This window comes from Buceros rhinoceros, unplaced genomic scaffold (assembly GCF_000710305.1).
Source record: "Buceros rhinoceros silvestris isolate BGI_N320 unplaced genomic scaffold, ASM71030v1 scaffold3746, whole genome shotgun sequence".
Lineage (NCBI taxonomy): Eukaryota > Metazoa > Chordata > Aves > Bucerotiformes > Bucerotidae > Buceros > Buceros rhinoceros.
The window spans coordinates 34,271-50,726 of record NW_010419187.1 but is presented as its reverse complement, the minus strand read 5'-3'; the positions used below and the strand labels follow the sequence as shown (position 1 = coordinate 50,726).

Genomic DNA, 16,456 nt, shown 5'->3' with positions numbered 1-16,456 from the left:
TGCTGACCCTGCTGTTCCTTGGTGCAGCCAGCAACTTCCAAAACAATTGTGCCGTGACCATTGGCAGGGAGGACTTAAGAAAAAAGGCATAGGTTTTCATGAGATGTGGAAGTGTCTTGTCATCTAATTGCAATAATTTAGGAATCTGTCATGCAAATTCTTTCACAAGGTTTGAACTGCTGGTCCTACTCATCCTCCAAAATTGAGTATTTTTCTGCATGCTCCCTAGAAAATGTTAATCAGGGTCTTCTACTCTTGAGACCACCTACAATCAGTTTTCTTCACATTGTTTCACAAGATCTAAACTATCCTAAGAGAGAATTAAGAACAGCTTGTGGTAACCAAAATGCTACTATAAAGTATTAGTGTAATGTGTATCCCTTATGAATATTTTAATATATTTTTAAAAAGACAATTATTTCAGATACTCAGTTCTGGCTCTAAGTCATCAACTAAGTATGGATCCACAGCCTCCACATGTGCAACACAAACCTTTCACTTTGTTTAGTTACGTTTTCAGAAACCTGCATGATAAGAATTTTATTGTGTTGCCACTAGGATGGTAAAAGTTGATTTTTTTTTTTTTTTTTTTTTTTTTTTTTTCTCCTTTTTTTTGGAAAGAGTTCCCCCGTGAAGTTTATTTTTTTTTTTTTTTTTTTTTTTTTCTCTCCATTCTCTTGGAAAGAGTTGCCCAGTGATAATACATGATGTTGAAAATGTCCATCTCCTCCTGGGTCTGTAGCTTGAGAACTAGACCAGCAGGAACTACGTCACTCTCAGATCTCTCTGTCTATGAGCTAAAGAAGGGTAAAGACTTTAATCGAGGCAGGGATTGCAAGCAAGAGGACTTGGTTCATTTTATCTGAAAGTCAGTACTTGACAAAGTGAATGGCTGGCCCTGAATCTCATAGCAGAGAGATGTTTTTTCTCATCTATCTACTGGGAAGTACTTTGGCTGGATTCTGACTTACTCATACTTTGTGTGAATTAAATTGCCTCACGATTTGAGGAGTTAGCTGACAGTGATGAGGATTGCATGGAAGAGATCTAAACGAAGCTACCCTTGATTGGAACTTTCATACGGTTTAGTTGTTGCTCTCTGAGCTAGTCAGATGGGATGTCTCAGTCTGTCTTTGCATCATGGACAGTTAAATGGCTACCTGCTCAATGGAATGTTACAGAGAGGTGTCAGGTGGTGTTTTAAGACAGTTGTAAGGGGTGTACTGTCCTGATGATGTTTCATTCACCTAGGTTTTATACAAAGCTCCTAGTTACTGCTTTAAATGAGAGGGAGAGTTAGGTGCTTCTTACTGAAAAGAAAGAAGTTAATACAGCATTTTTATGCTGTTTGATCAGTAAGTAACAGCATTTGGGCTAGAGAAAATGGGTAGAGTTTGTAAAACTAATGTGAATTTTGGGGGTTGTGTGGGGTCCTCCTTTCTTCCTTAAAGGAGCAGTAAATGTTAAATGCTTCAAGCCTTCCTGGCACATGGGGAGATCTTGCACTGTAGAAATATGTCCCCTATGAAGAAGCTGTAAGCCTGAGGCTGAAAGTGTGCTTGTCATCTTTTTTCCAAGTGCACTTAACACATTTGAAAGATAGATGCTTGTGAAAATTTGATTCAAAAGACATGTGTTTATGTGTGTAGCTACCATGTTGTGTTTTGTTTTGTCAAAACCTAGAACTTTTCTTGACTGATTCTCCCTGCCAAATGTTTGTGTTATCCCTACATGATGGGCTTGATGGAGGTCACAGAAAACAAATAGCTTGTGTAACTTTCAGCTGAAGAAACAGTCTGTAGCCATGATTTTTCCTTTTAATGAATCCTAATTTACTCTAAGAACAATTCAGGCAAATTGTTGTATGGGGGCTGTGTCTGCTTCAGTGTTTGGACCACATTTTGTGAACTTGAAACTTAAAAACTGTGTGAGAGATTCTTCAAAACAGATGGGTGTATATTTAATACCAAGGCATCAGAAAACCACTGGCTTCAAGATGGGTGTTCTGGCTTTAAGTAAGCTGTTGAAGATACTGCTCCTCTTCCCCTTGCCCTTTGAAATGCTGCAGTGCAGTAATAAGAGAGGTACAAGATACCCAAACGCGTTGTGTTACTGTGTGGTTAATTGCTTAGTAACTCGTAGCACTAAGTTAGTAATATTTTGTTTAGAAAGGGCTTTTTTAGAGTAAATAAGCAAAAATCAATGGCCAGTGAAGTAAGAAAATCTTACTAAACTTATAAAAATTTATTTTGTGGTTTTTTTCTTTTTTTTGCAGGAAGCTGCTTAGTCAAGTATGAGGATACTCAAACATACAGTTGGGGTTTGACCACGCTGATTCATTTTCATGCCTTTAATCCTGCATTTTAGCAGCTAGAATGATACTCATTGGACAAAAACTGTAAAAGTAAAGGCTTAAAGGTACTGAAATTCATGAGAATGCATTCCTAATGGAAAACATTTGATGCTTTCATTAGGCATTTGATTTTATTAGGAAATGAGATAGCATCTCATTCTTTTACAAGAAAAGCAAGAACTAAGTTGCCCAGATGGCATTTTTAGTAGTGTAATTTACTGCTGTCATGACAGTGTAGGCTGACTGAAACTTTTTTTCTTGATAAAGATTTTAATCTTATATCAAATCCATCTTCAGTCAGCGTGGAAATGGTGATGTAGTAAATGAAGTTTATGCTTAGATAGGGATAATGTTTACCTGCTGTATAGGAGGAGATTGAGAATTAAGTGGTGAGTGTAAGATAATGTGAAGATGGAGCTTTTTATATAAATGCCAAGAAAAAGACTCCAGATATATGGCAGAAATCATTCAAAATATGTTACATTTTCTTTTGGTAGTTGCTTCTTAAAGATCAGCATCAACAAAACAGTGAGATTGTATTGCTTGATTTCAACTTTAATTTCAAGATGATAGTTTAAAGTGGATTTCTGAATTAAAAATTTTTAGAAGACTCAAGTGGTTTAGTATTTCTGGAAGATAGTATTAGAATGCTTTTATCCTTTGGAATAATGTTGCATACGTTAGAAGACAGTTTTGCAAGTTATCTTGTCAGTCCTGCCCGTCATCTTCAGACTATTCTTGAGGCTTGGCTGTGTTTATTTAGAAACAGTACAAGTTTTCATTATCTTGAGTTGTGTGGAGAATTGTGTAGTCAATGAGACTTGTTTAGTTTGTCCAAAGGCTTATCTGAGTGTTTGCTCATGTGTTAGTACAATGATATGATAGCTTGATTGGTTTGATTGCTTCCCTGTTCAGTGGTTATGTGCTTAGACCAGAGGCTCGAACTTGCTGACAGAAAACATTGGATCAGTGCCAGCACATGTGCAGGAAGTCATGTGCTTCCATTCACTGCTTTCCTATTGTCCCATCACGCACATCCCCCCACTCCCATTCCTTTTCTCTGAAAACCTGTCCTCATCCTCCTTTATTCCCACCAGAGACAGAGCTACTCTTTCCTACCTTGCCCTGCTTTGGTAAGACGTATGTCCTTGTGCTGGCCCATGTCTTGGAGCCACCTCTTTAGTGATGGGCAGTTACTACGTACATTGGTGTGGTGTCCCACACGCCAGGACAGTAACCTCTGTCCTTACTTCCAAGCTTCTTCTCATCAACTGTGGAGACTGTGCATGGGCAACTGCTGTCTGAACCTGTGATAAATAACAGTCTGGAGATACATGCTATATCTTGGGCAAGTATCGCCAGACAGAAGCACTTCTCTTTTTTTTAATGTTCCTGTTACTTTTCACTGTTGAGCTACTGACTGTGGTACCTCCTCTGGATATACCATACTCTTTCTGTAGAACACAATTAATATCACACAGTGCTGTGGTAAAACTAACTTTGAATTGTGATAAAGGTCAAAAATGAGTGAGTTTACCGAGCGCACACGATGAATTTAGAGTTTTCCGTCTTCTGTTTCTCCCCTTCTTTCTCATAAAATGAAGGACTTTTTGCTGTAGAATGCATTGATACATTAGCAAAGCCTCAGTCGCTGTAATGAGCTACTCACAGAAGACGGTCGGGCTTACACTTACTGGAGCAGTAGCATCAATAGTGTAGGTGGAGGGGATTGCCACAGATTTGCTTTTATTTTATCCCATAATCTGTAAAAAACCATAGGTTTGTAAAGCCTGTTTTTCAGATAGTGTGAAGCTTTTCTATCACAGTTGCTAACTTAGTATAACATAACAATTCCTTAAGAAAAATGTCATCCACTTTGGACAAATATGTTCTGCCCCCTTTTTCGTCTCTGAATTTAGCAATTAAAATGGAGTTGAATTAAATCTTTTGACTCACTTTTATTTTTGTGATCTTATGATTGACTATGACTCTTGGACGTTTGCCTATTTTCAGGTGATTTTTTTCCCATCCAGCTACTCCCAGGCCCTGGTCTGCTTAGCTTCCAAGTTCAGAGGAGATCAGGTGCTTTCAGTCCAGTATAGCAAAAGTGCATAAAATAGAGTACTGTTTTGTACCCCTGACTTGATATTTCAGAAGAGGAAATGAATATTATTGAGGAAGGCAATATTTACTTTTATTTTTTTTTTTCTCCCTGAATAGGAGAATTGTTGAGTTTCTGAGCTTGTGCATTTTTTCTTGGGAGAAACTGGGGGGGCGTTGGATATAGATAAAAATCTGCAAATATGTGCATGCATATGTGTTGCACATTTAAGCTTAAGAAATATATTTCAGCGGTATCTTAACAGTTTTTTCAGATAAAAGATTACCTTTGCCGGAATTAACTGTGAATTCTTGTTACTTTTTGCCCATCCTTTTTATTTGTATTTTTTAACCAGAATAAGTTGGTTGTGGTTCTAATTATATTTGTGTCTTCATAATTGGAATTGTTATCAATAGATGCAGTCATTGTGATTCATAGTTTTTTAGACAACTAATTGAGAATGTGTGTGTGGAGGGAAACCAATTAATCTGTTGTCTCCATAATTCTCTGTGCTTAATTAAATTAAATAAATCAATTTTCCTTCTTTTCAAATGCATACGTTGGTTCCTTGAACTAGCATCTGCTAACTTGTTTTAGTTCATTGAAGATACTGTCTGAAGCATACATGTGGTTTGGCAAAGCTTAATATGTATAGAAAAAACAAAATTTTTGTGCGCTGTAAAGTACTATGTAGTGTGTAACTCTTGTTCAGTATGCATGCTACCACATGGTAGCATTTCAAAGAAGACAAATAACTGCCTTAAAAATACTGTCCTTGTTAGTATAGGTGCTATAAAACAAGTATTTTAGCTGTTTTTCAGTGTAGTTTGACCAGGATACCCAAAATTTGCCGTGTTGCCTGTTGAATTCAGAGGACCATTAGCTCAGAGGCTGGAGCTGTTTCTTCTGATGGACTTTTGTGTCCCTGGGAAAGTATGCCCAGTCTTGAGTAAATTTTGGTAAGTGACAGCCCTAGGTTTTAGTTCTTCTTTCTTCTGGATGCCCAAGATTCTGTAAGGAAATAATATTCATCCTCAGATACTCTAGAGAATCTTTTTGAGGTGGCCATGGTGGGTGAGGGAGCAGATTTGTCCTTAAATTAGTGACCTGCCCTCCTGAAGACGTGTGTGACTTATGTTGTTTGAGTTCACAGTTTAAGGACAAATTTGAGAAACGTCAGTCAAGACACACACTTAATTGTGAGATCCAGACCGAAGGCTATGCAGATGTTAGCAGTTCGTAGTATAGAGTTGATTACCTGCTTTGGTAGTGCTGTCTGTGTCCAGGACATGCGGCAGTGAGAAGGGTGAGCCGCAGTGTAAAACTGGTCTACAGCATGCGATAGTGGGTATGAAGTGCTTCCACTTTGGTGGCACTCTACTTTTTAGGAGACACGGTCGCTGGTTTAAAACCAGATTTCATAAGGCATATCCTCTTAAAATGTGTTTTGGAAATTAAGGGCTTGAGCATCTGAGGTGCCATCAAATGTATTGCCTTTAGGCTATCTTTGATCAGGGTTGCGCATGTCATAATATTTATCAGCAGTCTGAATGTGGCAAGGCTGAAATGCGTCTCATCTGATGGCAATGATAACTGTTTAAGGACTACGTTTGGGCAATGCATATATTGATATATGACCTCCTGAGAGTTGGATTTTAATGAATTGTTTATGAAGAAATAAAAATAATACAGCTTTAGTGATAAACTTGCATCACGTATCAGGTTGCTACAAGAACACTTGTTTTGGAACCATTTTAGGCATAAGCTGTTATTTCAAGAAGGATGTGAATTTACCAGTTGTTGATGAAGTCTGGTGTCTTACATTTATTTGCATTTTGAAATCATCACATGGACCTTTTTTTCCCTGTGCCTCAGTTGATTTGACCTATTCTTAATTTAGGCTTTCAAATAGTGAAGTTATTGACCAAGGATATTTTAAGATATTAAACGAGCATGGCTGACCTTTCCCAGTGTTGAAGAGGTCATCACATTAGTGTTCAGTTCTTGGCCTTGTCTCTGATTTATTATATAATTTGGGGTACATTATTTTCTTATTGGTAACTTAGTGTATATACCTCCTCTCTGTTTAAGCCCAGATAAAGTTTCTACTGTTGACCGTACGTTTTAGAAAAGGAAGAAATGTTTACATTATTTTAGTATTTTCTATCATCTTTTACAAGAAGTTAATTGTAGCAGGGTTTATTGTTTTCAGTCAAGGGTTTTTGTCAGTACAAATTCACAGTTGTTGCTCGTATTCAAGCAAAACACACAGTAAAGTTCTGCACTTTTTTCTGTTTTAGACAAATTAAAGTAACGCTTCTTAGCTGCATTAATCCCCTTCATTTGTTTGGAAAGTAGCAGCAAAATTGCCCTTTTAGAGGAAAGAGTTTTTTTAAAGAATAAAAAAAAAGAGAGAATCTTCTGTTCAAAAGAAGTCCATGCCAGAGAGCTGCTCAGGAGATGCATGATGGCACAGAAGACAATGCAAGAAACACGCTGAGGAGTGCAAGCATGGCTGTTGGCTTTCCTCATCAGAAGGACACTCCTGAACTTGCTTAAAAATATAAGTACACTGTTTAAATGCATGGGAGGGGGGATAAGCATCCTGGTCTGGCTGTTTCCCTGCTCTTTTTGTTCTCACCTCAGTTCTGGGCACCCTCAGATTTAGTGATGCTTTCTAGTGGCACCCTTGCGGCATGGCTTGGGAAGGACTATGACTTGAAACGGTGTACTCCTCGTTAGAGGTAGTGCATGTTCATCCCGGAGCCTAGCAGACTGAAGACTGGGTAGAATGAGAGCTCTTGCCTAGTCTGTGTGAAACTTCTAGGTAAAAAGAGGGTATTTTATAGATTGGACAAAAGATGTAAAGAAACAGAGGTAATGATATCAGCAAAAGCAACTTGGGGGCTGTTATCCATTTGTGCAAGTTGGCAGCTTGTTGGAGCTATCTAGCTACTAATACATGTTATAAAATATGTATGTTTGGTTAAGAGTTTCCATTTCTCCCTGGTGGGGACTGCATCATGTTTTAATTTCTGCAGTTGTTTTCCCAAGGCAGAGATGTTAGCTGTTGATGCTTTATCGGCTCTTTGAGATTTTTCTGCTGTTGGCTTCATTATCATCTAACTGCTAACAGCCATGAGAGAAGGAATGGCTGACTTGAAATCTGGATGGTTTTCAGTGAGTCCTTTTTGTTCTAGATGATAACACGTTCAGTTACATATTGCTGGTAATACTGCGTTTAAGAAAAGTTGTCCTGGAGCTTGGTTACAAGTTACCTCTCAGATGAATGCTTTTAAGAGCTTGATATACCTTTACTCAGGTTTATAAAAGATCTGGATGTTTTCATAGGCTGTTCTGCTGTTTAACATTACATGTCTTCGGGAGAAATTATTTGAACGGGTGAACCACATTATTGCGTGACCACTTCTGCTTTGACAGTGTCCTCTACAAGGAGCAGTCCAGCTTGGCTATCTGAAAATTCAGAGTTAACTTCATTCTCTAAAAAATGTCTTTTTTTCTTTCAGTTGAAAATCCCTTTCTAGTTTTTCCTTTTCATTACTTCATTTGGCCAGGAAGGATCTAACCATAATTTCACATCCAAGCATGTTGTAGCACATCGTGTCAAAAGCAAGTCTTACTTGCTTTCAGCACAGATGTATCTTTGAAAAGGCTTCTTTTAACCAAAGTAGTTTATTCTAGGTATGTTTTATAAATGAATCATGCTTTTTCAATTTGAAATTGTGTCACAGCGGGAGACTTTTAGTTTGTTCCAGGGAACGTCTGTATTCTTTATGTTTTAATTGTGACATTTAGAAAGTTAACATCGTCTCCCCAAAAAACCCAATACAACCTTTAAGTTTAAGGACTGAGCTTCTTTGACACGCTAGATCTGGGCTTTGCTTTTGTGAGCAATGCTGAAATACTACCTGGTAAAGCAGGGGCTGCCGTGCAAGGAGTGTGCTTGAAACTGGCAGTATTTCTTGAATCGTGCAGTGAAAGGGATTAAAATTTATTTTGATCTGGCAAGAGGAAAGATTTTCAGTCTGTCTTTGAAATAGTTTGATCAGTTCTATTTGGCTGTCTGTCCTGAAGTGTGTAGTGGCACCTTTAGGTTTGTCTTGGTTTAAAGATGGCCAAACGGTGCAGGCCTGTTCTTTGCTTGCAGCGTGCATCCAGACTGTAGCCCGGACAGTTTTGGAGTGCTGTATTATCATAGCGTTCCGGCTGAAACACAAGCTGCAAGTCCTTTGTACGAAGATATTATGAAATAGAATGCAAGCACCACCATACACTGATACAGAAAGTCTGCGAGGGCTTATGTAAGTGTATGTAGATTACTTGAAAAATACAGTTAGTCAGACATGGCAGTTTAATGAAAGGGGCCAGCAGACTGCAGAATGTAGTTTGTGCTGTTAAGGGTGATAAGTTGGAAAAATATTTGTCCAATCTTGAAAAATGTCTCCTCATATCTTTAGAGAATATGGTTGGATTATTTTTTTTTCTTGAAGGGATATGAAGTGGGTTTGAAAGCCATTCTGTTTTCTAATTAATTCATATTGCTTTCTTTTGTAATGAATGTAATTTTCATCTGTGCAAGGAGAAGCCTTGAAAAAAATTAACAAAAACAAAGACATAGAAGGAGGTTGTTAATTTTATCTCTGCAAGTTTTGCAGCTGCAGACAAAACTTAAGGATTGTGTAGTATTGCTGCAATTGATTTCCTATCAGTTGGCTGTAAGCATTGGTTCATCTGATAATCACACCAAATTCTGTGTGAAATCCTTAAATTTACCCAGCAGGCACAGTGTCTGTCTGTTTGAAAGGTCTGTTAAGTGATAAGGTGTGTTGATCTGCTTGATGGGATTATTTTAAACATTCGTGAATACAGTTCTGTTCCATCAAGGCACTCGGCTTGACTGAAGCATTTAGTAGAAACAGAATTTATTTATTGGTGCAAGGAAGCTTTACAGCTGTTGGTGTGAAAAAAAACTGACAAAAAATGTTTTCTACTGTCTGAGGTAACTTACTCTATACAAATATGTGTGTGTATTATGTATAATATATGCTTATGTATGCATTTGTATTATCCAAAAAAGAAGAAACAGTGTTGCAAAGTTTGAAGATAAATGCAGTCAAAACTATCTGGCAGTTATAGCTGCTCCCTCAAACTCTAATACCGAAAATGTAGTTTTATGTTGTGAAAAAGGCATAAATAGGTTATCTTCTATTTCATGTGCTCTTCAAGTAATTCTCCTTTTGATTCCAAAAGTTATCTAATTCCTGACAGTATTTTCACTTAAATCACAATATTTCTTTGTTACTAAATGGTAAAATGTCATTGCTTAATGAAAACCCAGTATCAGATTTTTTTATGAATGAGCAAGGTAATACACACCGTAAATGACATGTAACAGTTTGTTGACCACTTTAGCAATTAATTGCAAATGAAAAAAGGCTGCTTACCCTGGCTAGTCTTACTCTCATTCTCTGAGGAGGCTCTGGATTTTAATGAAGACAGTCCAGCAGTGAATAAACAAACTTCTATGCAGATGCAAAAATAAAATAAAATAAAATACAATTTACTCATTTACTACCAAGCTCTCTCTTGAAATAATACAGATTTGCTAAGTTGACTTTTTAAATGTACTTTTTATTTAATCTAGTTCAATACCAGATGGAAATGATGCGAAGCCTTCGCCATGTAAACATTGATCATCTTCACGTTGGCTGGTACCAGTCCACATACTATGGCTCTTTTGTCACTCGTGCCCTTCTGGACTCCCAGTTCAGTTACCAGCATGCAATTGAGGAGTCTGTAGTTCTCATTTACGGTTAGTATGAGGTTTCCTTTATTATTCTTTTCCCCTCTTAATATTATTACTACTATTTTTGTATTCTGTCTTTTGCCTGTAGGAGTAGCCTGGCAGGCCTTTTCGAGTAAATACCAACCCTGTGTCTACGGCAGCCTCAGCAGCAGCTAAGTCTAGACAGGGTTTCCTTCTTTCTGTTTATTTTTCTTGCTATCAGAGCCCTGATGTGTACGTTTTGGAATGCTGGAGTAGCTGCTTCATTTTTATTCCTTCATCTCCCCTCCCTCGTCGAAGGGGCTGGTGGAACCCGACCAGATGTCTAACAAACTCTGCTTGCTAGCGTGTCTGGCTCTGTACGTGACTGACCAATCATCACACGAGTTGCCAAGTTTTTTTTTTATACCTCTGACAGAAGCATACAAAACCTGGACTGTTTCTTAGCACAAAGATTTTTTTCTTTTCTGCCTATTTAATGGTGTTTCCTCAAGCTCTCCAGACCAGATGTTCTGTGCTGTATCAGAACCGTAGGCAATTTAACAGCTTTATAGCCTCCCCCTCCCCAAACACTCACAGTTTGCCATATCTGGCAGACTTGCATATAGTTTCCAGCTGAGAAGTAAATGTAACGTCCTGAGTATCTGTCAGAAAAAATACTAATGAATACGATCAATCTTATGAGCTGCCCCAAAATTGTTTCAGTATGTTAACAATTGGATTACAGTAAAGAACAAGTTGTTAAAGTATACTTATATTGGCTGGAAACATTGCATCATCAGACCTTGATGAATTTTCCACTTGTTTCAGTCTATTTTGGTTTTCATTTTATCACCGATTGCTAAAAAGTTTTACTGTGTTAAGTTTCAGACAACATGAATGTTAACACAGCTTTTGTTCTCATGTTGGCATGCTTCAGCCGTTATCATGCTGCAAGTGTTAAGCTTCTTTGTCCTAGGAATGTAACAGTTTGTTTAGAAAATTTCCCCCTAAATTCAGTAGAGTATGTCAAGGCAAAACTAATCTTCTTATATACGAGTTACATTGTTATGCGCGAAGGCAGCAAAGCACCTTGATCTGAATTAGCTTACTGTTACTCTAAATTTACATTATCCGAGGTATAAAATACAGTTTAATGAATATTTTAATTTACTGCATAATGACTGGAGGGAAAAATCTTTATTTAAATGATGTAGGTAGCTCTTACATAAATTCTGCGGATAATTCATATGGAAGATAAGAAAATGTGAATTAGACTTTTCATAGGGGAATAATGTTGTGAGTAGAATGAGTCTAGATCCCCCATGTTCTCCAAGTGAATTTTATTAAATAGCTTCACTGTCTATAGTTGGATGTATTTTACATTTCAATACAATAGGTTTACTTCTGCTATAATGTCTTTTCTGTGTTGGTTTTCTTAATTTTTTTAAATAAGACTACTTTGATATTTTCCTGCTGTTTATGTTATTCATGTATTAAAAAAAAAAACAGGCAGTTTGAGCTTGGTAATAATATGCTTCCTCCATTTTTAATTACAGATCCCATTAAGACTGCCCAAGGGTCTTTGTCACTAAAAGCGTATAGGCTGACTCCAAAACTGATGGAAGTTTGCAAAGAAAAAGACTTCTCTCCAGAAGCGTAAGTAACTTAAAAGAATGTTTTCTAATAGGTTTGAAATATTGTATTGTAAAATCTCATGTAACAGTGTGTTTCCAGCAGGGGAAACTGCGGGTATGTGGGTAGTGAAAGAAGTGCACTCACACAGTGGGCTGAAAAGGCACAAAAGTCTGTCTTTGGACGGCTAAATAAAGGCCAAAGTGGTGGAACTTGGACTGACTTTGGAGCTGGTGAGCAGGCTGGCTGTAAGGACTGTGGTGAAGATATCTGTATCTGGGAACAGAGTCAAAAATATATATAAAAAAAAAAATGGAGACAGGGAAATAGCTGGTCTGTCTTTAAGCTCTTTTTTTTCCAGAAGGAAAATTTAACAGGTATTCTGGAATAGCCGTTCTTCTGTATTTATTCCAAATTAACTCCCCCGTGTGGATGCAGTCCTCTGGAGTAAAGTAGGATAATGACTCTGTTTCAGAAGATAAGCCACCTCTTAGAGATGTAGGCCTTGGCTGTCATCTTTTTCCTCAATGGCAAAAGCACAAGCTTTTGTTAAATTTTCTTCGCTGAGGAAAACTGGAGTCATTTAATTGCTTGGTGTCTAAACATAACATTTCCATGATGAACAAACAAATCTGTGCTTAGTGGGGGGAGGTAAGGGGGGGCGGGTTGAGGAGGGAAGGCAAAAAATGGAGGTTTTTATTCCAAAATCTGGTATCCAAAAAAAGTAGTTAAGGATATATTTCCTGAGAAACTTACAATTCATGCCTTTATTTCCTGAGTTTATGAAAGGTATTACTGTCTACTTTATTATAAAGAAATAACAATAGTTTTTATACATATATTGTAAAAAACAATGTACACTGGAAATTTATATTTTTGTATCCACCATGGAATTTAATTATTCCAAAACACACACTATTTTGTCAATCTAATTTTTGGTCAGTAAAAATTTTAATTATGCAGCTATTGGGGGAATTGTTTTTCATTGCAGTAGTTATGATTTTAAAGGTATTTCAGTGCCATGTGATAACGAACTGTTCAGTTCTTTTTAAGAAAACCTGATGGCAGGGAAATCAGTAAAATATTTTGGAAGGGGCAGAGTTAATCCTGTCAGTAGTCTTTTGCTGGAGGCTGTATTAGCAAGCAAAGCGGCTGAGAGGGTTTTTTCTAGGGCAGTTTTTTCTAGTCTTTATAAACGTGAGGTTTTGCCATGCAAATATTCTCTTACCAAAACTTGATGCTTGTTTGACTGTGGAACTATGAAAATCAAGAGTTTTTACAAAGTTGCCAGTTGTTGGAGCAACAATTCAACAAACGAACAAGATAGTTACTAGTTACATTAATAAATATTTTTCAACTTTTTCACAGCTTGAAAAAAGCAAACATTGCGTATGAAAACATGTTTGAAGAAGTGCCCATTGTAATTAAGAATTCATACCTGATCAATGTGATGTTGTGGGAACTGGAAAAGAAATCCGGAGTAGCCGATAGACATGAATTGCTCAGTCTGGCTAGCAGGTAAGTACTTGTTACAATAATGGATGTATTTTTATTCGCTTTCCCAAACCACAGTTTAACACCTTGGGTGAAATCCCAGTCTCATTACAGTCCATGGAAGCTTTGCCTTGACTTTTAATGGGGTTAAGACTTTACCCTTCATGTTCTTTTGCTGAAGGAAAAACTGCGTGGTGAAACTATAGTGTTAGATTCAAGGACTAAATTCAGTCTGTAATCTGCATATACCTGTACTGCCTGAAGTGAGTAATCTTTTCAGTAGCGTATTATTTCTTCAAGAAAATACTGGCATTCAGGAAACTCAGGCAGATAGATCTGGAAATAAAAGTCGGTTTTGTTAAATATTCCTTAAGTAATTATGTAAATTATTTAATAAAAAAAATTGTATTTGCTCTACTTCAGTAGCAAGATGCATTTGAAGACAAAATGAAATAAAACAATAAAGCCTCTATCTGAGAAACTGGCAAAAATACTCAGACTGATTGTCATGACAGCCAGCGTTCATAATCTCAGAAATTTTTTAAGAGTGTCTAGAATGATCTCATCATAACTTTATGTAAGGGTAACTTTTTATTCTTTGTCCTGAAAATACATTTATGATAACAAAGTAGGCATGACCTTTAGCAGTGTGGTCAGTAATTTAGTGGTGCTTAAATCTTAAACAACCCAGTACAGTTAACTGGATTATTATTGAGCCAGTCAAAATAACCACATACACAAAATGATACAGTATCTTGTTGCATATGGAAACTGGGATGTATTCACTAATCAGTTTTTGGGTGTAACAATTTCTTTTTATGTCAAGGTATTGTCTGCCAAGATTCCAATTCCTCTGACAATTAAGTTAGCTGGTTTGATGAATACTAGTGACCTCTCTTCTTTTTTCTTCATCTGCCATCATGTAAAGCTGATGTTAATGGATCCATATTGCTAGTGGTCCGTATGTTGCCAGAGGTGGCAGAAATTTTCCACTTTATATTCTTCGCTTGAGCTTATGTGGATGAATTGAGGGATATGATATTTTTTAGAGAAATTGATCAAGAAAGAACAGGTATAGGGTTGAAACCCACCAGGGAATTTGGAAATGTTGAAAGATATAATTAGCCAATAGTTTTATCCAGTAGAGTTGTGACTTTGCAACTTGGAATTAATGAAATGAAGAATTTTTGCAGAGATGTTCAGTCTGCTTGACTTAGCAGGCTTTCTGACAGGCTCTTTCCATGGTCAAAGATCACAAAGCTTTTGCCGTCAGAGAGAGTGGGCACTGGAGGTAGGAGATGACAGTGATTCCATGTGAGTTCTACTACTTTACTGTGACAAGGTGGACTGTGCTGCAGATACAGGATCTTTCCAGGTGACCTGACAGCATTGTCCTTAATTATTTCTATGAGTTTGTTCCTGTAAAAAGTGTTGGGATTACCCAACCCCCTGGATCCCAGCGTGGGCTGCTGCTAGTCACGCAGTACAATTCTGGAAATGGAAATTAATTGAAAGGATCACAAACCACAGTTGAATTTTTTCATCAGCTTTACATCTTACATAGTATCTGTTCCATATTGCTGCCCTGACTCAAGATGAAAGATAAGAACTGTTCAAATTTAATTTCCTTTCTGGGATGCTAGTGCAAGACAGGCTTTTGTGTTGGTCCTCATATCAGTAAATGGGATGAGAAACAAACAAGAAAAACATGAGCCCGAAAGAAAAAGGAAACTTTGTCATTTGTCTTCAGAAATCTTTCACAACAGGGGAAAAAAGGGATAACTTTTTTCTTAGTGAATCGAAGTGCCTTTTCTATGGGTGTTTTCCTGGAGCAGTGCAGCACTGCTCTTGATGATGACATGGGTAGAACTGCATTCTTGATAAACCTGGTTAAAAGTGCCTTTTCAACTAAGTGCGTTTCTTTGAACTTAACCAGTTACTATCTTATATAGTGGCAGCAATTTCGTGAGCTTACCGAAGTCTAGAATTTACCAGTAATAGGGAATTAAACGGATTAATCAGTTTTCAGAGGTATTTCTGAATTATGTCTCCTGAACTGACTTTCCTGGTAACATTCTTCTGACTCACTTGGTCTATTTGAGGAACTTAAGGTGCTTAGTTTGGTTTAAAGGATAAAAAGTTTTGAAAATTACCCCAGTGGGTTTATTTGGAGAGTTTTGTATGTGTGCGTTTTTGTTATTTTTTTTTTCTAAATATTTGACAGCTGCTTGTAGTTACCAGGTGGGTTACACTGAGTGATAGCTTACGTTGGTATAACTCAGCAGCTGGCAAATTATAACATTTTAATGCTCATTTATTCAGGGTAGGGTGATTTATACTGCCTGATGAAATATTTAGCTAGTTTTTACTTGAATTCAACTATGAAGATTTCTCTGTCAAAGAATATCTCGCCTGAAGTAGGGGAGTTCAAACCCCCACTACTCTGGAGCTTTATTTTCTCTTTGCATTTCCTTGTTTTTCTCTTGGAGTAGTTGTGGCTAAAACATTTCAGATACCAGCTTTTAATTTTGGTGCCTATCCTCCTCATTTAACTTTGCTGTTGTAGAATTAGTTGGCAGTAAATTTAAGATTACTTTTTTGTTTGTTTTTGTTAGGGTTTGGGGTTGGTTAGGTTTCTTTGGTATTTTGTCTGGTGGGGGGTTTTTTTGTTTGTGTGTTTCGGGGTGGTTTTTTTTTTTTTGGTCCATTGGGAGCATCCCCAACCTTTTTTAATGGTTTCTTTGGGATTTTGTCGGGTGGGGGGTTTTTTTGTTTGTGGGTTTCGGGGTGGGTTTTTTTTTTTTTGGTCCATTGGGAGCATCCCCAACCTTTTTTAATCTCTGAAGCAATGGTTTTGGCAATGAAATTATTTACTCGTATTTACCCTCTGGAGAGTTTGTTTCATGAAGATTCTCACATGTTCAGTCACCCCCCTTGTCTGAGTTTGAAGCTGTACCTATTTGAGGTACTTTGTCTGCCTCTTAATATTGTTCTCCTTTTGAAGTATATTTGTGATAATTGTACAGAGTTTACTTTTTGGGGCATAAATTTGTGTTTCTTTTGAAATCTGAATCAGGGATATTCTAGG

The 16,456-nt window shown here is 37.2% G+C and overlaps 1 protein-coding gene across 1 annotated transcript in view; it reads left to right on the top strand.

Moving 5' to 3' along the window:
* The window catches only part of EIF3H (eukaryotic translation initiation factor 3, subunit H), a 67,158-nt gene that overhangs the window by 38,849 nt on the left and 11,853 nt on the right, over positions 1-16,456 (top strand). Inside the window, exons 3-5 of the mRNA XM_010138800.1 lie at positions 10,120-10,287; positions 11,799-11,898; positions 13,243-13,392. Coding sequence (XP_010137102.1) covers positions 10,120-10,287; positions 11,799-11,898; positions 13,243-13,392 — 418 coding nt within the window. The remainder of the gene's footprint in view (positions 1-10,119; positions 10,288-11,798; positions 11,899-13,242; positions 13,393-16,456) is intronic.